General features: G+C 41.4%; 1 protein-coding gene across 1 annotated transcript in view; it reads left to right on the top strand.

The window, feature by feature from the left end:
• The window catches only part of HDAC3 (histone deacetylase 3), an 82679-nt gene extending 60658 nt beyond the window's left edge, over window positions 1-22021 (top strand). Inside the window, 10 exon segments of the mRNA XM_077474170.1 lie at window positions 188-268; window positions 1248-1321; window positions 11387-11451; window positions 15681-15770; window positions 17963-18021; window positions 18135-18145; window positions 18147-18215; window positions 19966-19998; window positions 20000-20124; window positions 21107-22021. Coding sequence (XP_077330296.1) covers window positions 188-268; window positions 1248-1321; window positions 11387-11451; window positions 15681-15770; window positions 17963-18021; window positions 18135-18145; window positions 18147-18215; window positions 19966-19998; window positions 20000-20124; window positions 21107-21176 — 677 coding nt within the window. The 3' untranslated portion in view covers window positions 21177-22021.
• The last annotated feature ends 268 nt before the right edge of the window (window positions 22022-22289 follow it).

Genomic DNA, 22289 nt, shown 5'->3' with positions numbered 1-22289 from the left:
TGTTCTTGCTCATGGACCTCTTATCCCTTTTTGTAGTATTGCACTACTTTTTTCAAAGCTGTTAGTTTGGTGCACACTTGACCGTTATTGAAACAATGCCCTGTTGCATTTAATGTCAAATTTTATTGCGGCTTTTGACACCCATATGAAAATTAAAGTAATTAGTGTTTTATGCTTATTATTTTAGGTGACATGTATGAAGTTGGTGCTGAAAGCGGGAGATATTACTGTTTAAACGTGCCATTAAGAGATGGAATAGATGATCAAAGTAAGTAATTCTTAATCTACAGTACTTCAGCAATTTTATGACTTTACTGCATTGGTGCACAGTATGCGGCCCATCAGTGCTCAGCGTGAGGCTTGCTGTGTTCTCAGGTCAAAAACACAGAGGGCTGTATAGTGAGTGCCAGCAGCAAGGCCATAGCCATCTTCAGTGCTGGATCCACCAGCTGTCTTTGACAGCCACAGTCTATGAATCAACCATGGCTCCTGCTACAGAGTGCTTGATAGGCCAGCTTGTTGCAGGAACTGTAACCATGATTCCGCAATGTGTTTACAGAGGAAATGATAAAACATCCTGTGTGATGTAAAAGCACTTCCCTTCAGTTTCAAAATTCAGGCAGAGATGATGCAGCTCTGTCCTGTCTCTCCTAAAGTAATATATCTTTGCTATAATAGTCAATTGCTGTCTGGATACAGCCAACAATAGATTACTATTAGAAGTAATCTGTTACTGCAAGTCCCATGGGCAGGTTGGATCAGGTCTCCACTCTTCTGATCCAGACCCTGCCACGGAAAAAAAAATATTAATAAAAAAAAAGCGTAATTAAATTGGAAAAAAGAAAAAAAAAGTCAGATGACAAGAATGACTGACTGTATAAGTTTCAAATGCCTGTGTAAGTGAGCCAATTGTCATTCAGAATTTTACCAGTTACAAACTTGTGAAAATGTGAATTTTGCAATTTTTAAGGCACTAATATTTGCAAAAAAAACTTCTTACCTCATGTTACATCAACGTATCCATCTGATTGGGCTCTAAACTATTGTGCAGCTTTGTAGACCATTTTTTTGAGGGACAGCTAAGACCCCCTATATTTATTCAGTTTACCACCACTGCTGTAATTCAATGTCCCAGTATCTGTTATTTTTTAAACAAGTTTGTTAGATTAGCCATTAAATTTCATGTTCTAATTTATAAGGTTATAGTTATACTTTTTTTTTTTTTTTCTCTCCTCTCCTGCTCACAGGTTACAGACATCTCTTCCAGCCTGTTATTAAACAAGTGGTCGATTTCTATCAGCCCACCTGTATTGTTTTACAGGTAAAGAAATTGCATGCTCACTTGTTGACGCACATACTTTTAAATTTTTTCCAAACCTCAGCTTTGTTCAGTCAACTTGGCTTTCAAAAAGGTTTACTTTATTTATAATACAACAGCTTTATGTATGCCAAGTATCTGTGCTATAATGTAGATATTGAGTTGAGGTATCGCCAACGGTTCATTTTTACTGAAAGAACACCCTGTATAATATAAGGCTATACAGCTTTCACAGCTTCAGTTCTCCCCAGCTGCAGCAGAAAGTTCACACTTCTGATTAAGCAGAATACCTGCTTCTCCACCACATGCTGTGGTTCTGTCCATCAGCCTGTACACCACTAAGGCTGCATTCACACCTGAGTAGTGTTTTCAAGCAGAAAATCATGCAAATTTACCGCGATTTTGCAGCGTTTTTTACCACGATTCACGGCGGTTTTACCGCGATTTTGCCGCAATTTTGTGCAGGGCAAAAGGTCACCAATGATAAAAGAAGAAAAACGCCCAAATCTGCACAATTCGAGTGACAAAAAAGGATCCGGAACTTGTTTGAGCTTCAGGCGTTCGGCTTCAGGCGACATGGAGTGGAGATGTGAACCATCTCCATTGAGAATAATAGATTTTTTCCCCTCTAGCGTTTTGTAGCTTCAGGCTTCAAGCTACAAAACGCTCAGGTGTGAATGGGATCTAAAAGGATGTATGCTGACAAGAGAAACAGCATGCTGCTAGAGTATCAACCCATTCAACTGTTATGCCTGGTACACATGATAAGATTATCGGACAAATGATTGTTCATTTTTTTATTTTATTTTTGCATGCTAATCTCAGATTGAATCTGAAAAGTTTACTAAAGTCACAAATTCTCGAACTGAATAAAAATTCGGAAGTGTTGTAGTGTATTTTTATTGAATTTTTGAACGACAATTGTGTTTTAAATGAAAATCGTAGGATCTGGCATCGTACAAAAAAAAATGTTGTGCATGTCTGATCAGATAATATCGGATGAACTGTCATGATCGGCTCTTGAAAGCTACAATCTGATTATTGAACGATCACTTTGAAAGTGGTATTTTTCGTGCGATTTTCTGATCGTGTGTACGGAGCTTTACCTTTGCCAGACACTGGTTTTTCCCATTGGCTCAGATGTGATGTATGAGCCAGGGAGAAGAAACGCAGTTTGTGACAGAATAACAGATATTCCACATCCCTGGTGGTTTGCTACATCCTCTGAAGCTGGAGAGATAAAGCAGTAGATTCTGAACAAACACACTGAAAAAAGTTAAATTTATAGAGCTTTATCTTTTACATAGTGTGCTTTGAGTAAAGGTGCCCCTGACTGAGTCACTTCGCAGTATAACATGGATGCTCTTTTTTTTAACTTTAGAAAAAAGTAAAGAAGCTTTAGATTTTCAGTTCATTGTCGATTTTCCCCATATTTTCTAGTTGGGGGTAAATCGGAAATCATGGCACTGAAAAAAAAAAAAGGGGGTCAGTTTTTAAATAAAGTTAAAGTGGAGTATTGAACACGTTTTTCTATTCAAATATATTTCTTAATCGTACATCACGGGACACAGATCCATAGTAATTACTATGTGGGTTATAGGCCACCTTAAGGTGATGGACACTGGCACACCCTAAGACAGGAAGTCCACTCCCTATATAACCCTTCCCACTACTAGGAGTACCTCCGTTTTTTTGCCAGTGTCTAAGGTGTTGGTCACGAGTAAAGATGTTCTGTGCTAAGCTCCACTGGAGCAAACCTTGCTAGGGCCAACTATACAGCTGGATCCATTCAAGGTGTCTTTTTAGGCCGAATTGAATGGTACCCGGGCCTAATGGCGGAAAAACGAGGTTTAGCCCGTAACGCTTCTCTTTTTAGAGAGCTGGACCCCGGCATCCAGTACTTTTGTTTTTTTCAGGCATAAGGTTTTTCTGGCGGGGTCTTTTACAGGTCCAGGAGTGTGGATCCCCTGATAAAAAGGGGCCCGGTTCCTGAAGGTTTTTAAACAGCCCACCGTGAGGGGTGAAGATTGGGTCTGTTGGTTTTACCACAGAAATCCCTGCGACGGGAAAGGTAAGTGGAGATTTCTAAGGAATTTTGAACGTTTCTTATGAATGGTCTCCTTTTAAAAAGTAAATGTTGTCATACCTAAAAGTCACCACTGGGAGCTGTGTAGAGCACGTACCTTGTCATGCTTTACTCAAAGATCACGATGTCTCAGCAGAAGCTGCAGATTGTCTCTGGCTAGCAGCCCGGGCCTCCGGCAAGATTGGGGGGGATTTTATAACAAATAAACACCCCCCCCCCCCCCCCCCCCCCACCTGGACAAAGCTCTTTTGGAAAGAGGGCGCGAAGTGACTGAGGGGGCGGGGCTTAGCACGCCTTTGGCATGCGGGAATGTCCAGCGCGGGAGTATGTTTAAAAGCTCAATTTTTGCTGGCTGCAGCTGTCGGAGGGACACAAGAGCAAAAAGGGGCATAGAAGAGGTTTTGTGACACAGGCATTCCCTTGGCACATTTACTAAAAGCATTAGGCTGAGCGTTAAATAGCGGCAGTTGCTGGACTATTTGCTCGAGCAGTGGATGCAATTTCTTCTGGTAGCACCTCTGCATTTGTAGAAACACCCCAAAAAAGTGCTCAAGAGGGACTCCTTCAAGCTCAAAAAAGCCTGAACTCCTCTCTACAATGGCATCCTCCCTGAGAGATCTGAAGTGGCTGGTCAGAGTGACCCATCGGGGCCATCAGGTGTTGCAACTGTTTCCAACACTGCAGCCCCTGTCTGTTACTGAAGACGTTTTTTCGTCAACCATATTAGGATTGGAGCAATGGTTAGCGGCTTTAATCACATCCCAGAGTGGGACTAAGCAATAGGTCCCCTTCCGTTACACAGGACCCTCGAACTGAGGAACCGGGGCGGGAGATGACTGTTTCTCAGGGGAGCAGGAAGAGGCTGATGACTCCTCTTCTGAGGGGTCAAATGCGAAAGGATCAGGTTCACAACGTGAAAGATTGATGGTACAATCTCTTACTGAATTGGTCCACTCCACATTTATGCTACCCTTTAACTGAGTCGATTGGCAAGCCTACTTCTTGTTTGGGTTCGCTAAAGAACTCCCCAAGCTGTGCATGCCTTCCTTTTCATGGTGAACAGCTGTTTGGGGATGATCTGGATAAGTACATCCAAAGAATTTCTAATGGGAAAAGTACCCTTTTGCCAGTAAGGAAAAGGAGTAAGCGTATTTCATTTAAACAAGCCTTTCTCCAGTGCCAGGAACATCAGCCTCCAGGCAGTCTTGATGGCCTCCACCGTCAAATCCAAGAGGTAAACCTCAAGGTCAACCCCAGGGACAAAAGAAATCCTGGGGAAGGAAACCTACAAAAGAAAATACTAAAGCCTCCTTATGAAGGGGCGCCCCTGCTCGCTTGAGTGGGAGGGAAGACTTCTGCAGTTCTCAAAGGTCTGGGAGGAAGAGTGTCAAGACAAATGGGTGGCTTCCTCAATAACTCTAGGGTACAAACTAGAGTTCTGAGAGTCCCCGTCTCCTCATTTTCTCAGATCAAATGTTCCCAGGTATCCAGAGAAAAAGAAGTCTCTCTCTCAAGCATTGGACCATCTTTTGTATCAAAAGGGGATATCGGTGGTCCCCATGGAAGAGCAGGGATTGGGGTTTTATGCAAACCTTTTCACGGTACCAAAACCAAATGGAGATGTCAGACCCATTCTAGATTTCGAAGATCTAAACCAGTTTTTGAACCAGTTTTTCGCATGGAATCAATCTGGTCAGTAGTCTCCATCCTACAAGGTGGTGAACTTGTAGCATCAATCGACATCAAGGATGCATACCTCCATGTGCCGATTTCCCCTGCTCGCCAGAAACATCTACGTTTCGAGATAGAAAAATTTTCATTTTCATTTTGTAGCTCTGCCTTTCAGACTAGCTTACTGCTCCTCGAGTATTTACAAAGGTTCTGACCCCTTGTCTGGCCAGATTAGGGGTTAAGGTATAACTATTTTTTGGCTTACCTAGACTATCTGCTCTTGATAGACTAGTCACAGCCAACTACCTGGAATACCTAGGTTGGCTTCTCAACCTAGAGAAATCTTCCTTAACCACTTAAATGTACAGGCGGCGATCGGTTAAAACCATCAAGGAGATTGGAATACTTGGGTCTGATCATAGCTACAGCCCAGATGAGGGTATTCTTACCCCAAGTGAAGATCAGTGCCATAAGGGAGCTAATTCAAGTAGTCAAGGCAAAGCAGATTTCTTCTATTTGACTTTGCACAAGGCTGTTGGGAAAGATGGTGGCTTCATTCGAGGCCGTTCCTTATGCTGTTTTATTAGCGACTGCTGCAAAACCGTATCCTATTTGCTTGGAACAAGAAGGTCCAAGCTCTAGATTTCCTGTTTGCCTCCAAAGGTGCGCCAGAGCCTCAGCTGGTGGTTGATAACCAAGAATCTGCAGACCTGGAAGGTAGTAACAACAGATGCCAACCTTTTGGGTTGGAGAGCAGTCACGGAAGAGGCAACTGTCCCAGGGAAATGGTCCAGGGCAGAAATTATCTTGCCCATCAATATTCTAGAGCAGGGCTTGACAAATTTGCTTGGAATCTAGGAGCCAGATCTAGGAGCCAGCTAAAAAAGCTAGGAGCCAGGTCAGTAACGGCAATCTGGACCTGTCCCTGGCCTGACATGGAGACGAGTGAGGGGAAGATAGTGCAGCGCCCCCCACCTGTCTCCAAGTCATTGCCCATAGCTCTTAGAGGGACATATATATATATATATATATATAATATAAAAAATTATTTTATTTTTTTTTATTGCATTTTAGTGTAAATATGAGATCTCATATTTAAGAGGACCTGTCATGCTTTTTTCTATTACAAGGGATTTTATATTCCTTGTAATACGAATAACAGTGAACAGTGAAAAAATAAATAAAAGTTAAAGTAAGAAAATAAAAATCATTTTAAACGCGCCGTGTCCCGCCCGCATATGAAAGTGCTGTTCAAACCACACATGTGAAGTATCGCCGTGATGGGTAGAGCGAGAGCAAAAATTCTAGCCCTAGACCTCCTCTGTAACTCAAAACGTGCAACCTGTAGAATTTTTTAAATGTCGCCCTATGGAGATTTTAGAGGGTAAAAGTTTGTCGCCATTCCATAAGCAGGCGCAATTTTGAAGCGTAACATGGTGGGTATCAATTTACTCGGCTTAACATTATCTTTCACAATATAAAAAAAATTTGGGCTAACTTTACTGTTTTATTTTTTTAATAAATTATTTTTCCCAAAAAAAGTGCGCTTGTAAGTCCGCTGCGCAAATACGGTGTGACAGACAGTTTTGCAACGACCATCATTTTATTCTCTAGGGTGTTAGAATAAAAAATATATATAATGTTTAGGGGTTCTAAATAAAGGGAATGAGATGGGCAGGCAATAAAACCAGGCAGGGGAAGCTCCATTGGAATTGCTGGTTGTCATACCAACGGCCACCACAAGAGGGCGCCAGATTCCAGAAGGAATCCTAGGACCGCAGAAGGCCTCAAAGCCGCGGCCTCAATTACCGTCCGCCGGCGGAACGGCCCGACGCGATCACGCCGGGGGGTCCACGGAGACAGGATACCCCCAGCTGTGCTGCGCCAGGTCGCTAATTCTAGTTGCAAATGCGACCTGGCACCCGGGTTTTGTCGAGCCCTGTTCTAAAGATTCGGGCAGCTCGCTTGGCCCTGGGGGCTGTTCAGATTACGGAATTGTCCTGACAATCCGACAGTGCCACAGCAGTGGCCTATATCAATCACCAAGGGGTCACGAGATGTTGTGAGGCCCAGAGAGAGGTGAATCGTATTCTAACTTGGGCAGAAAACAATGTACCTTGCCTATCGGCAGTCTTCATTCCAGGAATAGAGAATTGGCAGGCAGATTACTTGAGTCGCCAGCAGTTCTTTCCGGGAGATTGGTCTCTTCACCCCGATATCTTCCTGACATTATGTCAAAGATGGGGGATTCCGGACGTAGATCTGTTTGCATCCAGGTTCAACAAAAAAAACGACAACTTTGTGTCAAGAACAAAAGATCCGCTAGCTTGTGGAACAGATGCCTTGCTATTCCCGTGGAATCAGTTTTCACTGATTTATGCATTCGCTCCTGTTCTACTGCTTCCACGACTTCTTTACAGGATCAAGCAGGAAGAGAAGTCAGTGATTCTTGTGGTCCAGGAGATCTTGGTATGCAAAGATCATAAAGATGGCGGTGGACCCTACCACCACGTCCAGACCTTCTCTCGCAAGGTCTGGCATGCCTTCTTACCTTACAAGCGCTAAATTTTAACGGTTTGGCTATTGAGACCCACATTCTTAAGAAGAAGCGTAGGCAGTCAGGTTCAGTGCTATCTACTTTGGTTAATGCAAGGAAGCCGGCCTCCAGAATCATATATTATAGAGTCTGGAAGGCATATGTCTCCTGGTGTGAATCCAGGGGTTGGCACCCCAGGAAGTATGTCATGGATAGAATCCTTTACTTTCTGCAAATGGGGTTAGAAATTAAGTTGGCCTTGAGTACTTTCAAGGGCCAGGTCTCGGCCTTATCTGTATTTCAGCGACCACTTGCTTCGCATTCTTCGGTTCGTAGCTTATTCAGGGGGTAACGAGGCTTAATCCTCTGGTTAGGTCACCCCTGAACCCTTGGGACTTGAATTTAGTTCTGTTAGCATTACAGAAACAGCCTTTTGAGCCAATACGACATGTATTCCTATGGTCTTTTGACAAGGAAACTAGTTTTTCTGGTAGCCATATCTTCTGCAAGAATGGTATCAGAGTTGGCTGTTCTTCCTTGTAAAGAGCGAGCCATATTTAATTATTCACTAAGGTTAAGGTATTATTGCATCCTCCTCCTAACTTTCTTCCGAAGGTAGCGTCAAGTTTTCATTTTAAACCAAGATATTGTTCTACCTTCATTTTTTCCAGAACCCAGTTCTATGGAAGAAGAGTCGCTACATTCTACATACATGATGTGGTGAGAGCAGTTGAAGGCGACTGCTCAGATTCGAAAAACTGATGTTTTGTTTGTATTGCCTGAAGGTCCTAAAAGAGGACAGGCAGCACCAGAATCTACTATTTCTAAATGGATTCGACAAGTAATTGTTCAAGCTTTTGGCTTAAAGAGGAACTTTCCACCTTTTCAAACCAAAGCACACTCCACAAGGGCTGTTAGTGCTACGCGGGCAGTGCATCACCAAGCCTCCATGGCTCAAATCTGCAAGCCCGCAACTTGGTCTTCAGTCCATACATTTACCAGATTCTATCAGGTGGATGTAAAAAGCCATGAGGATATCGCCTTTGGGTGCAGTGTGCTGCAGGCAGCAGTATAAGTCCGCTGCGATTACAGCTGCAAGTCGCTTGGGGTATGTCTCTATCAGTTTTGCACATCGAGACACTGAAATTCTTGCCCATTCTTCCTTGCAAAACAGCTCAAGCTCAGTGAGGTTGGATGGTGAGCGTTTGTGAACAGCAGTTTTCAGCTCTTTCCACAGATTCTCCATTGGATTCAGGTCTGGACTTTGATTTGGCCATTCTAACACCTGGATACGTTTATTTGTGAACCATTCCTTTGTAGATTTTGCTGTATGTTTGGGATCATTGTCTTGTTGGAAGATAAATCTCCATCCCAGTTTCAGGTCTTTTGCAGACTCCAACAGGTTTTCATCCAGAATGGTCCTGTATTTGGCTGCATCCATCTTCCCCTCAATTTTAACCATCTTCCCTGTCCCTGCTGAAGAAAAGCAGGCCCAAACCATGATGCTGCCACCACCATGTTTGACAGTGGGGATGGTGTGTTTACGCCAAACATATCGTTTTGCATTGTGGGCAAAAAGTTAGATTTTGGTTTCATCTGACCAGAGCACCTTCTTCCACATGTTTGGTGTGTCTCCCAGGTGGCTTGTGGCAAACTTTAGTCGAGACTTTTTATGGATATCTTTGAGAAATGGCTTTCTTCTTGCCACTCTTTCATAAAGGCCAGATTTGTGCAGTGTACGACTGATTGTTGTCCTATGGACAGACTCTCCCACCTCAGCTGTAGTTCTCTGCAGTTCATCCAGAGTGATCATGGGCCTCTTGGCTGCATCTCTGATCAGTCTTCTCCTTGTCTGAGCTGAAAGTTTAGAGGGACGGCCAGGTCTTGGTAGATTTTCAGTGGTCTGATACTCCTTCCATTTCAAAATGATCACTTGCACAGTGCTCCTTGAGATGTTTAAAGCTTGGGAAATCTTTTTGTATCCAAATCCGGCTTTAAGCTTTTCCACAACAGTATTACGGACCTGCCTGGTGTGTTCCTTGGTCTTCATGATGCTCTCTGCGCTTTCAACAGAACCCTGAGACTATCACAGAGCAGGTGCATTTATACAGAGACTTGATTACACACAGGTGAATTCTATTTATCACCATCAGTCATTTAGAACAACATTTTATCATTCAGAGATCCTCGCTGAACTTCTGGATTCAGTTTGCTGCATGAAAGTAAAGGGGCCGAATAATTTTGCATGCACCACTTTTCAGTTTTTATTTGCTAAAAAAGTTTAAAATATCCTATAGATTTCGTTCCACTTCACAATTGTGTCCCACTTGTTGGTGATTCTTCACAAAAAATTAAAATTTTATATCTTTATGTTTGAAGCCTGAAATGTGGCAAAAGGTTGAAAAATTCAAGGGGGCCGAATACTTTCGCAAGGCGTGTGTGTGTGTGTGTGTGTGTGTGTGTGTGTGTATATATATATATATATATATATATATATATATAATTATGTGTGTGTATATCTTTATCTATTTTTATTTATCCATTTTTGAATGACTATAATTTAACCACTTGGCGCCCAAGGTACGTCATATGACGTCGTGGGCTTTGTGGCGTTATATCTGAATGATGCCTGAGGCTACAGACATCATTCAGATGTCGGCATTTTCATCCGGTGATTCCCTGCACCATAAGAACAATCATAGCGGCCATTCCGCCGCCTGATCGTTCTTACGGGCGGTGGGAGATGGTCCCCGGAGGCCGGGCGCAATGTTATGACGTCTCGCCCGGCCTCTGCATTCAAAATAATGGCGCTGCCTTGGCTGGGAAGCCGTGATAGTTTTTAGTTTTTAGTATTTTTTTTTTTTTTTTTAGGCTTCCCAGCCTAGAGGTGAGATGTGGGGTCTATATCTCACTGTAAATAGGTGCGATCATGCCATATTCCTATTACAAGGGATGTTTCCAATCCTTGTAATAGGAATAAAAGTAATCTTTTTTTTTTTTTTTTTTGTGTCAAACTAAAAAAAATAAAAGTAAAATGAACAATAAAAAAATAATTTTTAAAGGGCCCCTGTCCCCGTGAGCTCGTACGCAGAAGCGAACGCATACGTAAGTCCCGCCCACATATGAAAATGGTGTTCAAACCATGTGAGGTATCGCCGCGAACGTTAGAGCGAGAGCAATAATTCTAGCCCTAGACCTCCTCTGTAACTCAAAACATGTAACCACTAAAAATTTTTAAATGCCTAAGTTTGGCGCCATTCCACGAGCGTGTTCAATTTTGAAGCGTGACATGTTGGGTATCTATTAACTCTGCGTATCTTCATCTTTCACATTATGCAAAAAAATTGGGCTAAATTTACTCTTTTTTTTTTTTTTTTTTTTTTTTTTAAAGCATGAAACTGTTTTGTTTTTTTTCTGAAAAAAACGTGTTCGAAAAATTGCTGCGCAAATACGTAAATGCGAGATAAAAAGTTGCCTCGACCGCCATTGTATTCTCTAGGGTCTTTGCTAAAAAATATATATAATGTTTGGGGGTTCTATTGTAATTTTCTAGCAAAAAAATTATGAATTTTACATGTAGGAGAAAAATGTCAGAATTGGCCTGGATGCGAAGTGGTTAAGCTTGTAAATCATATGATCTCACTCTTATTACAATTCTTGGGTATTTTATATTTTATGCACATGTGAAAAGTTCAGATGTTGGTGTAGTTTTTATAGGTCGCTTTATTTGACAATGTTTACAGTATTTGTATATGGATGTTTTGTTTTTTTCTAGTGTGGAGCTGACTCCCTTGGCTGTGACCGACTGGGATGTTTTAACTTGAGTATAAGGGGACATGGGTAAAGTAGATTTATTTTATTTTTTTGTATTATATGTCCTGTTGTTTTAATAGCATAGGCTTACACCCTCTTGCACCACCTGATAATCATTGATCATGGTTCCTCAAACTATTATATGAATTGTTATCCAGCGTAGGCATTTTCATTTGCACATACTGAATCCCTCATGTCCTTTCACCATTTCCAGTTCTATAACAAAAGGGATCAAGTGGATCCTGAAGGAATGGAACTACCCTGGTAGTAAATACTGCTAGTAGTAGGGAACAATGATAAGATGTTTAAATTGAATATAAATTCAAAAACAAAAAAAAGGAGGTCTATTAGCCTAAGATGATGTCCTTGTCACTTTTATATGAGCTGCAAATCCACCAAAAAAAACTGTTTTCTGTCTTGTTTAAATCACTAATCCCAACAACTATTCTGTAATGGGGATGAACAAAGACAGAAGTCCAGTCTGTTGAACAGCAGAGAAGTAAGAGTAGCCACAGAGGGACACCAAAGCTGGTAATGCATTATTCAAATTTTAGCCGATTCCTGTTGAATTGGCTGAATTTGCATTTTACTTTTGATTTAAAAATTAAAGCCGTGTGGAAAATTGTTGATTGAACAGTGTGACTGCATGCTGTCAGATGCAGTCACTCTTCAGGTATTCACACAGCTGCAGTTCTTGTGACTGAATGCAATAGCCGACAGGGGAGTTTTCTCCATCTATACTGTGAGGATGGATGGAAGAACCTATTCGATTTATTTACAAAAAATCATAAAGCTATGCATGTGCGGCTAGCTTTTGTGTAATATTTACAGGCTTTCTGGGTATTAATAAAGGGGAAAAAGACGAGATAAAAAACAAAACTAATGCCATCACATCCCAGAACTGGTAAGCTAAAAATATAATATTAATATTTTTCTTTTCTAAACAAAAAAGCTATCAGATCAATCTTCTAATACATAGTTGAACATTGTTTGTTTGAATTTTCAGCCCTTCTAATTAAAACGTTTGTTAACCTTTTCCTGTTCCTTTAAAGTATGAATAACAGGACAGTGCTTGTGCTGTCATTTGGCCCCCTGTATCACCTGAAATAGCCAGCTGGTTCTAACCTCCTCCCTGTGAACTGACCATGGTTTATCATGGCTGCTGAGCCCTGACACTGGTCAGTTTACATGCCTCCGTCATCTGCAGCTCTCCTCTGTCCCCCTCAAAATGACAACGTTCCTTTAACTTTTATACATGTTCAGATCACTCCCTATATCCATCTCTTGCTTCTACCTAAACGCCCTGCAGTCCCTTCTAAGCAATTATATTTGGAAAGACACAAAATCCAGAATTGCTCAGACCTGGCTAACCAAGCATAGAGCAGTGGGTGGTTCAGACTTAGCAGATCTAACTGATTACTACCAAGCCACCATTCTTGCTCCACTCAAAGAATGGTTCTTCCATGAAGCACAATCCTTGTGGGGTGAACTAGAACGCCAATCAATTCCTAGCAAAAACCTGAAGTTACGGCTTTAATGAAATCTGCCAGTGCCAGTCGGTGCCACGTGCCTGCCTGTGCCAACCAGTGCCACGTTCCAGTGCCACCTGCCAAAAAAAATAAAAAATCGACTGCAAAAATTGGCATATAACCTGCCATCGGCTGCCCCGATTTCTAAATATCTACATCGGCTAGAGAAAAACCCATATCGGTCGACCTCTACATACTACTAGCAGCCAGACAGGATATTATTAAACACTGGAAATCACACATACCACCAACGGCACTGGGTGTTATAAAGCAAGTCCATGACCACTATATCTTTGAAACCACCTTGGCAGCTAATAGACATACCTTTTCTCAAGTTGTTCCAGGCTTGGGGACCATGGTCGACTTGGTACAGTGCTCACATAAAAAGTTAGCAAATGATCAATACTAACTAACTTTTTAAATGCACAGTGCAAAACCTGCATATTGTAATGTTTGTGCAGAATCACTGTGACCCTTAACCCATTAACCCCTTAACCCCTTTCTCCTGATGCATGCTGGGGGAGGGGCTGTACCAGGAAGTCAGTCACGAGTATGCGTGGGACTGGAAGCAGCTGCATAATACTTAGAGGGAGACCTGTTGTATTACGACTCCTCCATGTAAGAATGTACATCGCATTCTGAGTAAGTAATAAACCTTTCCCTGGTTGAGAAGTGCATCCGGCCTGTATGTAACTTTCTGTGCAGATACTGGCAGCATTGCTAGCAACACCCTGAGAGACCCTGTATTGAAGGGGCGTAACACATATCTCACCCGGGCCCTTTCTCTGTCCTCCTTCCCCCCTCCCCATACCCCTCCTCCATTTGGGCTCTACTCAATACCTACACTCTAATTCGATATTACCACTCCTATAAAGAAATCTTGATCCAGTATATCATTGAGATGTTGCTATCCCCCCCCCCCCCCCAGAAGGGGGAATACCCATCTATAAATGTTCACTGTTATGTGCAATTTGTTATTGCTTGTAACCTTGCAATTTGTATGCTGGACTACTATGATTTAAGATGCATGAGTCATGAGCCCCTTCATTCTGTTTGTACCCTTATTTTTGAAATTTTAATTCAATAAAAACGATTTTATTTTTTTTTCCAGCTTGGTGCTCATGTGGATTTCAGCTTGGCGCTCATGTAACCGGTAACCTGTCTCCTCCCAACTGATGTCGAGCGGGGGATTCTTGGCTCCTCCCCCTGTAGCTGTCAGATCGAGTGAGGGGAGAGGCGGTCGGTCACGTGAGCGGCACTCTGAAATCGGGTATAGAATGGCATTTATTTTTTAATAAGGCACATATACAGGGCACTTTGCATTAAGGAAGACACGAGATCGCCTGATGACAAAGTGGGTTTCCGACCACTTTAAGTTGTCCTGAAGCTGATACCAGTTTACTTCTTTGACTGTCAAAGGCAGTACTTCAACAACCAGTCTATCTTCGCATGGCTAATTACAGATGGTTTATACTTGAAACAGTATTTACATGTGTACGAGGACAGATGTGTACCCCTGAACATAGAAAGTTTACATCCAGGACCGTTCACCTGCTCCTGTACACATAAATAAATGCACATGTATGATTACCAGTGTACAGCAGCAGTCTATGATTGACTAGTGATGGCAGCTGTGCACAAACACATCTCACTCCTGGATGCAGAATTATGCTTAATTTTCACAGTGTACATTCATCTGTGCCAATGTGAATAAGTCCTAGATGAAAAATCACTTTGAAAGATTTAATTTGGACAGTTTGTTTTTCTTCCAGCTAATGGGCACAAAATTTGGAAAATTTCTGCCAAACAGATAAATTGAAAGGTTAATGTGTTTCTCGCCCATTAAAAATGTTACTGTTGGTAACACGCATATATGACCCAGGAGCAAAAAACAAACGAGAAACTGATTTGTGTCCATTGAATGATTTATTGTTTGAAATTCAGTCATTACATGAAAACAATATAATTTGCTCTCCTTACCGTGCGTTCGTCTTTTGAAAACACGTTTAAACAATGTTTTTACTGGTAAATGGTTAGCATTAAACTCAGTTCAGTTTACAATTTTTACCTAGATATGTTTAAAGGGGTTATAAACCCTTGAGCTTTTTCACCCTGATGCCTTAAGGTGAAAAACATTCTGTAGTGCAGCAGCCCCCAGAGCATCCCTTTTACTTGCCTAAAACCGATCGTTCCAGCAATGGGGATGAGCACAGCAGCTCCAGCTGTTGTCTTGGATTCCCATTGTATAGATAGATTGATTGCAGCAGGAGCCATTGGCTGAGTCCTGTTGTCTGTGTCAATGGACACAGCAGCAAGACTCGGGAATGTGTTCGCATGAGTGCTCCATGGAAAGCAGCTCTCCGTGTGGGGCACTCGAGAAGAGGACAAGCCAGAAGCGACACGAGAGGAGGGGACCCCAAAAGAGGAGGATCGGGGCTGCTTTGTGCAAACCCCTTGCACAGAGCAGGCTAGTATGACATGTCTGTTATTTAAAAAAAAAAAAAAAACACAGAACATTTACAACTCCTTTCAATAGCAAACAGTTGACGCACACATACTTTATTACCGTAGCGTTTGTTTTGCATGTTTCTCACTTTTTTTTTTTTTTTTCTCCTCTTTATGTGCATGGGGCCCTTTTGCTTTAGTTAATTTTAGTTTTTGCTAAGCCTTGTATAACCATTTATGGAGATCCTCCTGTCTTAACCTTTTATTTTTTCTTCCCTGTAGGGATTGTGTTCAATATGTGAAAAGCTTCAATATTCCTTTACTAGTTCTTGGAGGAGGTGGTTATACAGTTCGCAATGTAGCACGGTGCTGGTAAGTTGCTGCAGTTCCTCAGGCTACAGAAAGGAACTTTGTTTTACAAAAGGAAGCTGGAAAACCAAAAATTTGAAAAGCTGAAAGCGACCCTGTCGCAAATTTAAAAAAATAAAAATTAAAGGCAAAATCGCACAAAAAAATCAAGCATTTTAAAGTCTTGCCTTCGGTGTTTTTTTTCCTTTTTCATTAAATATTTTTTTCAGTTGCAATGTGCCTCTGATCTTCCTGGCAAATTTGACTACTCCAGAAAAAGTTAAGTCCTAGTACAGCCCCTCCCTACTTGCATGCCATAGACCTTTCCTCTTCTGACTAAGCAATCCAGTTCTCCTTCCACCTTGCAACTAGGAAAGGTGCAAAGAGAAATACTGCAGATAGTCACTTGAGTGACAGCCGTGAGCTTGCTGGAGCTGCTGCCATCACAACCAAAATAGCACTTTCAAGCAGCAGTCTTGGGGCTTTTGAATATATACATGAGGGTGGCTTTTACGGGTTAGTAATATGCCTAAAATACATTAAATGCACATATAATCTTATGGGAGGATTGTGGTTGAAATGAATAGTCTGGTGCCAGATTACTTTAAAGAGAAAATTCCACATCATGAGATCTTTGGATCAGGATGAAGTGCGTCTAATGATGTCTTTTACACTTGAGACGCATGGGTTTCCTTCTTTTTTTTTTTTTTTTTCTCCCCAATATTTATACTTACCTAGGTGGATGCAACATCGGTCCGAGGCTGCATCTGTCCCCTGGCGCATCTACACTGAAAACCGAGCGATCGAACACCGCCCATTGGTCGGGTTTCTGAGCTCTGTGAGCAGAGAGCTGCAGACTGTCAGTCACAGCTCTCCGCTCCTCTCCCTCTGGGCCGTCTCAGGCTCTCAGTTGCTTGCTGAGAGGCTGAGGCGGGTGTCAGTCCAGGCACCTGGGGGATCCAGACTAAGATTGTCAGGATGACGCGGTCCCTGGACTGATATCCATGATGTCAGCAGAGAGCTGACTTCAGTCTGCTCTCTGCTGAAAAAACTGGTTGCAGGAGTGCAAAACGAATTGCATTCCTGTTATCCATAGGAGAAGGCCAGCCATATGAGCTTTGACTGCACTTCTCCTTTGAACTCTATGCCTCCAGTCATGAGGCAGGATAAGATGTTAGTCAGACCCTCTGAGAGAGTAGTTATATTTTGCTGGATGTTCACACTGAATACGGCTTTGAAATAGTGCTACTTCGGTGCGATTTAAAAGTCATCGGTCATTGCGACTTCATGTGCGGCTTGCAGACATCTGTGCAATTTCATGCACAGATGTCTATGCAAGTTGCACTTGAAATCGCAAAGCTAGTGCACCTATAAACCTTTTTCAATCTGTGAAAGTCGGAGTCACACTAATTTAACAGTTCCATAGGCACAAATATGGTACAACTTGTCATGCGATTTTAAACTGTCAAATGACATGTGTAATCACTCTCTGGTGTGAACAGGAGCTTAATCCTCTCTTCCCTCCATCCGGCTTTTATCTGTGGTGCTCATGGTGCAACACCTATAGAAGCTTTCCACATCTCTTGATGAAGTAGATTGTGTGATCTGTGAAACGTCTTGAGCATCATCCCTACCTCATAAGAATAATCTGCGTAATGCAATGGGATGTAATGGTTCTATGATATGCTGTGTCTATGAATGGCTGTCTGTTGGGTTCTTCAGTCTACTATACTGTGTGTGAGAGTAGTCAATTTTGTAATCTATTATCAAAATGGATCTTGTCTCAAAAAGTGAAGTACTACTGGTTTGCTCTGTCCCTCCAGGCTGTAAATAAGTGACAGGGTATTTTTTTTGTTATCCATACCAGCTCCCACTTCTGCAATCCTTGCTTATCTGAGGACGACACCGCTTAACCCACCCCCTCTCCATTCACACAGCTAAACCTGTTTTATGACTTTTGTAATGGAAAAAAAAAAAGAAATGTGTTTTATATACTGATGCATATGAAAAGTAACAGCCCTGGTGCCAGTTTGTTGTTGTATTCTTATTAATGCCATTTTAAACATAGAGCTAACCTTAGAAATTTGAGGTGTGAATCTGTTTGATTAAGCATTTGACAATTGGGGGGGGGGGGGGGGAGAAGAGAATTGGCTTTGTTAGAACTAACTATATACAGTATATATTGAATGATCCAGTTCACTTTGTTTTGGTTGCAGGACATATGAAACATCACTGCTAGTTGACGAGACAATCAGCGAAGAGCTGCCTTACAGTGGTTAGTGTTATTGATATAATATTTCCCTTCACTATTCTGAAAAAAACAAGATATGTAGGAAACTCTTCACAATACATTACTAACTTTCTTGACTTTTTTTTTTTTTTTTTTAGAATACTTTGAATTATTTTGCACCAGATTTTACCCTCCACCCTGATGTCAGCACTAGAATTGAGAATCAGAACACACGACAGGTAAGGTTTTTTTGGTCCTGGCAATTGTGTGAGTCGGACATTGTAAATAGAAAAAAATGGATGCAGAATTATACCTAATTTTCAGTGTACCAATATGAATGAGTCCTAAAACTGGCCATAAACTAGATGAAAAATCGTTTGGAAATCTGTCATTTGGACAGTTCGTTTTTCGTTCATTTCATGGGCAGAGAGTTTGGAAAACTTCTGCCGAAACAGACGATAAATTGATAGGTAAAGTGAGTTCCAACCACATATATCAATTATTTTTTTTTTTTTTTTTAATCCATCTGTTACTATCATAGTATGCTGATGTTGCATTCGTTAGTCTGGTCAATTGCACCACTTTTGTTACTATTTTTTATTAAAAAACTAACCTTCTATTCCTCCTGCTCGGGCATTCCCATCTTCCTTAGGCGAAGTCTACAATGATAAACTTCCGGGATACGGTGCTGCTGAATAGCCAGCGTGCACCGCCTGTTCTCACGCCTGTGCAGTAAGCACACATCGCAGCACAGGAAACTTCTCAGGTTGCCATCACAACGGGCAGCGTCGTCGGTGGTGCCTGCCCTGTTGTAATGGCAACCAAGATAAGAAGAAGATATACACTTCTTAAACACGCCTTTGTTTGCGTTCCTTCCAATTTCCAAATAACTCAATGAGTGCTTTCGGCGTTGCCCACTGACTCCTGGGAAAGACTGACTCCGAGGGAAATGACGTAAATTGCCGTGGCGAGGAAGAGGCAGAATACAAGGGATTCACATATCAACAGTGCAGAAGGGGTGAGTAAAAAAATAAAAAATCCCAAGGTTGCTGAAGCATTATGATGTTTATGTAAAATAAATTTAATGTGTTTCTCGCCCATTAAAAATGGAACTGTTGGTGATGTGCATATGTGACCCTGAAAGCAAAAAAACGAACAAGAAACTGATTCATCTATGTTCATTGAAAGATTTATTGTTAGTCATTACATGATGGCTATATAACTTGCTCTCACGACTGATCATTCATATTTCAAAAACATGTTTGAATGATTTTTAGACTGGTACATGGCTAGCATTAGACTTCTAGCATTTTAAGTTCTGGTATTTTTGTGAGTCAGACATTGTAAATAGAAAAAATGGAAGTATTTGATTTATTTCTCTGACAGGGCTTTAGTACCGTTTACAGAAACACACTTCTATATAGCTTAAGCCTAGTACACACTATTAGGTTTTTTTTTCCCCCCTTCAACCCAGCGGGCTGAACGGAAAAAAAAAAAAACTGAAGGGCTCATCCCCACCCCCTTTCCTGACTCGCTGGGCTGTGTGCTTGGATAAGGGTCTGGTATGGATTTTGGGGGGGGGGGGGGGGGGAAATCCCAATGGCGTTTTTTCACTCTCATTCTGAAAATGGTAGTTGCTGGGCTATTAATGGGTATGCACTATTGCTGCTCAACATATTTGTTCTTGATCTGTGACTCAGAGTATTGAGCCCAGTGGCTCCAATGTAAGGCTACTTTCACAATGGAGGCTTTATTTCCAGTGTTTTAGTGCTAAAATTATTGCCTGTAAAGCTTCTGAAAATCGCCTCCCATGCCCTGTATACAGCACTCCTGAACTGGCCTTGCCCATTGGCATGTATGGGCATCGCTTTCGAAAATAAAGTAAATGATTGCTCAAACACTCTGTTGTAAATGTTTATTTTGCAATGGTTGACCAAAAACAAATAGTTTCCATCTAACAGTTGTATTCGTAATCACCCTTTAATACAGTATTTGGATCAAATCAGACAGACAATTTTTGAAAAATCTGAAGATGCTGAATCATGCACCCAGTGTTCAGATCCATGATGTACCTTCAGATCTCCTGAGCTATGACCGCACTGACGAGCCTGATCCAGAAGAGAGAGGCTCTGAGGACAATTACTCAAGGTAAACCCACCTAATCAAAGCATTTTGGAATAAAGCAGCTTATAGTCTTTCATCAATAGTGGCTTCATCTTTACAGATTGGCACATATACTTTATGCTGCAATAATTGCAGTGATGAAATGTGATTTGCACATTATATCCTATATGTACTGGCATTGGTGTTGTAAATTAGCCCCTTAAAAATGCATGAAAGTATTACTGGCATGCTATAAAATAGTTGCATAGTAGCGATCAGTATGAAGAAATTGCCTGATAATGTAGTACATCTTTACATGCATGATTGCCTGTATTTAAAAGCCCTACAAGTGCAGGAAAAATACCCGGTTGATCTGCCAGAAATCCCCCTAGGTGTCAGTTTCCTTTTGTGGTCTGACAACATGCATCATTTTTTTTTGTCAGTCCTGAATGTTAGTATCGCAAAACCTATTTAACCACTCCCATTGTCGACTTTCGCACAGCAATGCGACTAATTGAGATGTAGTTTAACATAAGAACAGGGAGGGCTAAATGGTCTCTTGGAGACAATACAGGCAGAGAAAGCATACAGCCGCTCTGAATTTCTGACAAGATCAACGGGTATTTTTTCTTTTGCGCTTAGAAAACAGATATGGCAGTTATTAGTATGTTTATTGTTGGGATTTACATAAACGTTTTAGATCACATAATGGAAACCTTGACAAAGCTTAGCCAAACATGCAGGTGACTTGTTACCAGTATCCGGATCTGATTATTAGTGGCTGGTTTTAGAATTGCTTCTTTCTTGCAAAACACCCAAGTGACAAAGCCTATAGCAAATAATTCAGCTTATGTGTTTTTTTGTTTTGTTTTGCTTTTTCTTTTGTTATATGTTTAGTTAAACTCCCAGGTTTTGACCGGTTTTCAGGTATATTTAAATTACACCCCCCCCCCCCTCATAAATGTTTCCTACAATCAAATTGTGAATGGTAATGTTATTCCTCACTTGTCACATTGACTCTTTTTAGGCCAGAAGCTTCAAATGAATTTTACGATGGAGATCATGACAATGACAAGGAAAGTGATGTTGAGATTTGATCAGGATTTCTATATCACTATGTCAGACTTTTAAACCTTCGGTTGTCGGTTTTTTTAAACAATATTCACATTATTTCTTGTGAAGATTTTTGGACCAGATCGTTTTGTGTCTTTCCAACAAAACTTTGTTGGAGATCCTGGTTTTTTTTTTCCTCCCAAGAAGGGGAACTATAAGACTGTTGCACCTGCTGAAATATCAGCTGTCCGATTAAGCCATTGGAGCTATTATACGTCTGTTTTGAAGATATTTGCAACTTAAAGGATTTTACTGATTCCTGCCAAGACTTCGGAACGCTACAGATATTCTAACAGACTGTCATTTTAACGTTTCTCACTCCCTCCCAAAACAAGTTGTATTGTTTGCTGTGAAATGTATTACTATTGGCTGTAATAAATGGTTGCCACATATGCAGGGGCAAGACTAGGGTTAGGCAGGGCAGGCACCTGCCTGAATGTAGTCTGCGAGGGCATGCTGTAGGTTTCTCCACTCCAGAGTCACCATGGTTTTAGGTCTGTGGGATCGAACGTTTAAATTTGGGATGGGTGGGTTTCTCCACCAGCCTTTTTAGTAGCTGCTTTGCCAGGTAGCAAAAAGGTCTAAGCATGTTCTGTCTCCTTGCTTCAGTCATCAAAGAGAACTTGGGACCAGATTTATTAGCTGCCACATCGGGATCAGCTTCTGTGCTACTGCTGAGCACATGCCTGCATCTACCAGGGTAAAAATGTCAGAGTAAAGCAGCTGATGATTCTTTAGAAAGGTACAAGCTCATACAAATTGACATTTGTACATTTGACCTATAAGAAATATGTATATTAATAAATGAATAGTTTGTTTTACCTGAAAATATTTCATATAATTTGTCTTTACACCTACATCTACAATATTATTTTCAATCATTTTATCGCACTGCTCAGAGAACTGCTTGTCTTTTGAAGGTGTAAATCTGAAAGCAATGAATGTCTGAACATGGGTTTAGTTTTCAGTCAACATCTAATGGGAGGTGGACGGGTGTGGAAATTTTTGTTGTCACAGAGATGAGGGTTAGATGGGCCGGGTAAGCACCATCTAATTGTGAAAACCTGATAACTTGAAGAGTGTCTATTAAAACCAAG

Source organism: Lithobates pipiens, unplaced genomic scaffold, assembly GCF_037356315.1.
Source record: "Lithobates pipiens isolate NorthernLeopardFrog02 unplaced genomic scaffold, aLitPip1_a1.2 Scaffold_8, whole genome shotgun sequence".
Lineage (NCBI taxonomy): Eukaryota > Metazoa > Chordata > Amphibia > Anura > Ranidae > Lithobates > Lithobates pipiens.
The sequence above is the reverse complement of the archived record's forward strand: the minus strand, read 5'-3'. Positions and strand labels throughout refer to the sequence as shown.